Source organism: Urtica dioica, chromosome 12 (assembly GCF_054948205.1).
Source record: "Urtica dioica subsp. dioica isolate 48M chromosome 12, U.dioica_male_clone48M_v1_H2, whole genome shotgun sequence".
Lineage (NCBI taxonomy): Eukaryota > Viridiplantae > Streptophyta > Magnoliopsida > Rosales > Urticaceae > Urtica > Urtica dioica.
The window spans coordinates 11,037,788-11,044,593 of record NC_142767.1 but is presented as its reverse complement, the minus strand read 5'-3'; the positions used below and the strand labels follow the sequence as shown (position 1 = coordinate 11,044,593).

At 40.0% G+C, this 6,806-nt stretch overlaps 1 protein-coding gene across 1 annotated transcript; it reads left to right on the top strand.

The window, feature by feature from the left end:
* The first annotated feature begins 1,491 nt into the window (after positions 1-1,491).
* On the top strand, positions 1,492-3,661 carry LOC149379094 (UDP-glycosyltransferase 76F1-like). The gene is given in 5 exon segments (XM_089603198.1): positions 1,492-1,756; positions 1,759-1,895; positions 1,897-2,084; positions 2,509-2,690; positions 2,692-3,661. Coding segments are annotated over 5 exon segments (1,356 nt in total). The 5' UTR covers positions 1,492-1,633; the 3' UTR covers positions 3,418-3,661.
* The last annotated feature ends 3,145 nt before the right edge of the window (positions 3,662-6,806 follow it).

Genomic DNA, 6,806 nt, shown 5'->3' with positions numbered 1-6,806 from the left:
TAGCGGAAAACCTACAATTATTTTAGAAGTTGTGGCTGATTATGATCTTTGGATATGGCACGCTTATTTTGGCATGCCGGGAAGCAACAATGACATCAACGTGTTAGAGTCTTCTCACCTATTTTCCAATCTCACTCAAGGTATTGCTCCTCCCGCTCATTATGTCATACAAGGAAATGAGTATAATATGGGTTATTATTTGGCTGATAATATATATCCAAAATGTTCTACTATTGTTCAAACTATTCGAGAACCCCGTGGCCCCAAAAAACAGTATTTTGCAATGAGGCAAGAATCTTGTAGAAAAGACGTAGAACATGCATTTGGAGTTCTCCAAGAACGGTTTGCAATTGTGGCGGGACCATCAAGATTTTGGAGAAAAGATGTCTTAAAAGATATAATGACTACGTCCATAATTATGCATAACATGATAATAGAGGAGGAGCGTAATCTTAGCGTGCCCATTGAATTTAACAGAGAAACGCCACAATTGGGGGTTGAATTAGAGGAGAATGATGATACACGATTTCAAGAGTTTTTCACTCGCTACAGAAAAATAAGAGACAGAGATGCACATATCGCGCTTCGAAATGCATTGATCTACCATTTGTGGGATGGATATTCTAATTCGGATGTGTAATTGTACTTTTTATTTTATTTTATGTTATTTGTTTGGTATTGTATTTTTTGTTTAATAAATATTAAGTTTATTTTGTGTTAATTTGTATTTTGAATAATTTTATGGAGTAATACTTCATTATTAAATAATGAATAAGTGGTATAATTGAAAGATATTAAATAAATATAAGGGTATAGAAATAAATAAGAGAAAGTTGAATATAAAATTAATATTTCAATTTGATGTAAAAAATAGAGTTCGGTTGGAGATGATGTAGTGTTTGATGTGACATGTATTGTAAAATAGAGTAGAAAATGGTATTATCGGGGGTGGAGTTGGTCTAATTGGGTAGAGATGATCTAATGGCACATCTGAAACTTGGACGGGGACTGTCCCGGACAATGTCAGAAGAGCTGTCAGTTTGGATTGTACCGTGGGTTATTAATAAAGTACTTCTGCAACTAAAAAATAAAAAAAATAAAAAATAAAAAAAATTTGGCTTTACAGTACAGGTTTTGGGAATCACTAGGCTTTTACAAGGTGTAGCAGTGTGGTTCAATTTTTTTTTTTTTTTTTTTTTTTTTTAATGTGTAGATTTTGGGAATCACTAGGCTTTTACAAGGTGTGGCAGTATGGTTCAATTTTATTTTTTTTATGAGTTTCAAATTTTTTTATTTTATGTGTTTCAATTTTTTTTATGGACCTTTTTTTATTGTTTAATATTCTGTTTTAAGATATTTGCAATGACTGAAGATGGATCTAAAGAAAAGCTATACAACTTTGATGGATGGGCCATGGTTGGGCCGAGCCTAAGGGTATTGAGATATTTTGAAATAAGATTCCATCTTGAGCGTTGATTAAAAATTGAAGCGGCAAATCAATGACGATATGAGCAAACTGAGCAGGAAAAGATACGTTTTGCCTCCAAAGTCAAATCTCTTTCCTTGAGCCAGCAGACCATGTGCAAGCCCTTGAAAAGAATGTAAAACAAGCAAAGGGTTAGTGAGAGTGGCAATGGAGGCAAAGAGAGGCGTTAGAAGAGTAGGTCTGTTCCCTCTACCACTGCAAGGCCACATGAACCCAATGCTTGACCTTGCCTACATTCTTCACTCCAAAGGCTTCTCTATAACCATAATCCAATCCACACCAAATTCAACTCTCCGAACCCTTCAAACCACCCTCGTTTCAGCTTCATCTCCATCGACGACGGCTTATCCGAAGAAGAAGCCTCCACAAAGGACGTCCTGTCTCTCCTCTCCCTTCTGAATCTCAACTGTGCAGTGCTTGCAAGGGATATCGGAGCCCGTCTCTTGCTTCATCTCCGACGCCGTGTTTCACTTCACTCGACACGTGTCCCACCGCCTCGGCTTGCCCAGGCTCGTTCTCAGGACCGGAGGCGCTTCTTCTTTTGTTGCTTTCGCGGCTTTCCCTCTTTTGAAGAAAAACGGTTACCTTCCTATCCAAGGTTACTCTACACACACACACACAAAAGAAATACCTTTAAAATAGTAGAACAGATTTGTATTCATTCATGTGTTCTCTTCTCACATCATATTATCTCCATACGTCTTTTTCTTTTTCAATTGTACAAAACAATTTTTTGTTGGATCCGTACGTGATGAATCATTGTTGTCCAACTAGCTCTTGATTGAACTCCATATATAGAATTACAGTTTCTAATTGTTTTTACTATTATGTCATCTAATTATTGTTGAACTAATAGACTGAGACCATAAGATGCATAAAACAAATGTTCATATAAATAGCTGTTTGAGCATTAATGAGGATAAACTAAACCTTTGTGTTTCTATAAAAGATGTTGCAAAACACGTGACGTATAATTGTTTACTAATGGGATATTCTAATATATTTCCGTACTACACGTACAGATTCCCGAGCAGAAGAGCCGGTGAAGGAACTTGCACCTCTGAGAATTAAGGACCTTCCAATAATAAACACTCGCAACCCCGAAGCATTTTATCAACTCGTTGCCGATATGGTCAGTTCAGCGAAGACCTCGAACGGAGTAATTTGGAACACTTTTGAAGAGCTCGAACAACCCTCATTGCCCATTGGCTTCCATAAAGCAACAATTGTGTGTCCCTGTTTTCGCAGTAGGCCCGTTTCACAAGCATATCTCCAACCAACGTAGTGACCCTACTACTTCAAGTAGCTTCTTCAAAGAAGACCGAAGCTCGATCTCTTGGCTCCACTCTCAACTCCCGAAATCTGTCGTCTACGTGAGCTTTGGCAGCATCGCGGCAACAAGCGAGGCGTCATTTCTGAAAATTGCGACGAGCCTAGCCAATAGTGGACAGCCCTTCTTGTGGGTGGTCCGGCCCGGTTCGGTCCATGACTCGGAGTGGGTGGAGCCACTTGCGAGCGGATTCCTGGAGGGCTTGGGTGGGCGCGGTGTCATACTTAAATGGGCCCCGCAAAGAGAGGTCTTGGCCCACCCGGCTGTGGGGGTGTTTTGGACTCATTGTGGTTGGAATTCCACTTTGGAAAGCATTTGTGAGGGTGTTCCGATGATTTGCACGCCTAGTTTCTCCGACCAAAAAGTGAATGCGAGATATGTTACCCAAACTTGGAAAGTTGGTGTGCAATTAGTGGATGATGAGATTGGGAGAGGAGAGGTTGAGAGGAGTATTAGGAAGTTGATGATGAAGGGGAGAGAGGGTGATGAGATTAGGGAGAGGATCTCAATGTTGAAGGCTGAGGCAGATAGTTGCTTGAAACAAGGTGGTTCTTCTCATGAATCTTGGGAGAAGTTGGTGAGCCAACTTTGTTCTATTTAGAGATTTACCTTTTTAACACTTATATTTTACTATGCGAGAATGGTGCCAAATTCTGAAACAAAAAGCAGGTTTTGATGAAGCAAAACTTTGGATAGCGCAAGCTTTGATTAATTTATTCTCTGAGTTAATGTTGATTATATTATTTATAATTGTTAGAAATGAAAATCTCAAAATTTGTAATCTTATTCATAAAGTAGACACATAAGTACTATAAATCGAAAAGTACCTCCCATATCCGCGATGTGAGTTTATTAGAGACACTTGATGATGTGGCATACTGTGATGTGGCATACTGATACTTTACTCTTCTACACTTTCTCTTGCTTTAGTCCTTATTATAAATACTGATCTCTACGATGTAATACATTGAGTAAATGAGAATAGATTCTTTCTGTTATTCTCTTCTCTTCTTCATCTCTTGATATGGTATCAGAGCCATCTCCGGCGACGGATCTAGGGTTTCCGATCTGATCGATTTTTTTTTACCGATCACTCTTTCCTGTGAACAATGGCGAGTTACACAACAGAGATGGAGTCAGCTCAAGCTATTTCTCCTCAGCAATCTGCACCAATTTCCTTCAACAACAACATTTCCACAAAATTAGATCTGAATAATTTTCTTGTGTGGAGAAGACAGGTCTTATCCACAGTTCGCGGTCACGATCTTGAAGAATTTCTCCTAGGCACCGCGAAAGCTCCGGCAAAGTATCTTCAGATCGGCGATGAAGAACTGGAGAAAGTGAATCCAGAATTCCGATTCTGGATGAGGCAAGATCAACTTCTGGTCTCGTGGCTCCTAGCCTCGATGACTGATAGTGTTCTGGTTCGTGTTGTTAGCTGCGAATCTGCGTCACAAGTCTGGAAGACTCTCGAGATTTATTTTGCAGCACAAATCAAAGCAAAAGTCTCACAGTTCAAGCTCCAGTTAGGACGCACAAAGAAGAACGACTCTACGATGAATGAGTATCTTCTCAAGATCCGCAAGCTTGTGGATCTCCTAGTCCTTGTAGGACATCAGTTCACGGTTCAAGAGCATGTTACTGCGATTTGTGACGGTTTATCTGAGGAATATGAGACGTTTGTCTTGACCACAATTGCACGTAATGATGTTCACTCAGTTGAAGAGATCGAGGCTCTACTCTTGTCTCAAGAAGCAAGGATTGAACGCAAGAATGATGAACTTGATGTTCACCACAGCAAATCCTCTTCAATGAGTATCAATTACTCTTCCGTTCCTCCTTATTTTGATCGCAGACACAGTGGAGGATACAATCGTGGTTCTGGAAGTTACAACGGGCCTCAATAATCGAACTACCAGTCCTTCTCTCAGCCTCGAGGTGGTTACAATCAGTATTCACCTCAACACCAGTTCAATTCTTTTGGATCGCAGTCGAGAGGATCTCAATCTCGAGGAGGTGGTTTTAGAGGCCGTGGTCGAGGAACTGGAAGAGGCTTCACCAACAATTCACGACCGCAGTGCCAAGTTTGTGGAAAGCTTGGTCATATGGCTCTGCAGTGTTTTTACAGATTTGATGATTCTTTCAAAGGACCAGCTCAACTTCAGTTAGCCGCTACACCTGGTCGATCGAGTGGCGCATTACAAGGACATGTAGCAGCTCTCACTCTCTCAGCTGACGATTCTCAGGACTCAAGCTGGTACACTGCAGGATCTTATGATGGCAATTGGTATGCTCCAGATGGTGACTGGTATCCAGACTCAGGGGCTACTAATCATGTCACTGCGGACTCTCAGCACTTGGAGAACAAGATGGAGTACTTTGGACCTGAACAAGTACATATTGGAGATGGTAAGGGATTGGCAATTAAACATGTTGGACATTCTTCATTTTCATCTCCTATTTCATCTCATAAACTTGACTTAAAATCTCTTCTCCATGTGCCTGAAATAACCAAAAACCTTCTTAGTGTGTCTAAGTTCTGTTTAGACAATGATGTCTTCTTTGAGTTTCATCCTTCTTCCTGTTTTGTCAAACACCAGATTTCCAAGAAGGTTCTTTTGGAGGGCAAGCTTAGAGATGGACTTTATGTTTTCGACAAAGATCAAATTAAGCTAAACAAGTCCACTCAAGAGTCTAAGTCCAAGTTACCTTATGTGTCACCGCCTCAGTTTTCTTTTCTGTCTAGTGTACCTGTACATTCTGGTGTGTCTAATTTTTCTTCCGAGTCCAGTGTGCCTGTACAGTCTTGCAGTGCTTTTATTTCTGCTCGTTTGCCAAATTCAGAGCTGTATAGATTGTGGCACTGTCGTCTAGGACATCCTTCTTGTAAAATAGTCAAAAGTGTTTTGAGTCTTTGTAATATTCCATTCTCAATCAATAAACAGGCTGATGACATTTGCTCTGCTTGTTGTTATGGAAAAATTCATAAGTTTCCTTTCATATCTTCTGAAACTGTTTACACTGAGCCATTACAACTCATACATACAGACCTGTGGGGACCTTCACCTACTCTATCTAGAAATGGTTACAAGTATTATCTCTCATTCATTGATGCCTTTTCTAGATTCACTTGGATATACCTTCTAAAAGCTAAATCAGATGCTCTTGAGACCTTCAAACACTTCAAAACTCAAGTTGAGCTTCAAACTTCCTTCAAGATCAAATGTGTTCAATCCGATTGGGGTGGAGAATTTAGACCCTTTACTTCATATCTTGAATCATTTGGAGTCATTCATAGAAGTCCTTGTCCACATACACATGAACAAAATGGTCTTGTGGAGAGAAAACATAGGCATATTGTAGAAAATGGTCTTACTCTTCTTGCACAGTCTGGTTTGCCTTTTCGGTATTGGGATGAAGCTTTTAGAACAGTTGTGTATCTTCATAATCGACTTCCTACACCCGTTCTTCAGAATAGTACTCCTCTTGAAACACTCTTCCACCAAAAACCAAATTACAGCCTTCTTCGAGTCTTTGGTTGTGCTTGTTACCCAAACACACGTCCATACAACAAACACAAACTTGCTTTTAGATCAACTGAATGTGTGTTTCTCGGTTTTAGCATCAATCATAAGGGGTACAAGTGTCTTGATGGTAAGGGTCGAATTTATGTCTCTCGTGATGTCATATTTAATGAGAATCTATTTCCCTACAAAAAGCTTTTTCCCTCTCAGAATTCTCATAGTGACATTCATGTGCCTTCTGGTTCCTCACAAATTCCTATTCATATTAATTCTTTACCAGTCCTCTCAAATGTCTCCACTTCAACTACTCCTACTTCATGTCCACATGTTGAGTTGCCATTACCTATCTCTCCTGTACGTGCTAACCATGCAGGTTCAGGTTCATCTGCACCAGTTCTTGATTCTTCTTCTACACAGTCGGTCTCTCCATGTTCTGGAAGTGGTCGAGACTTACAAGGGTGCTCTG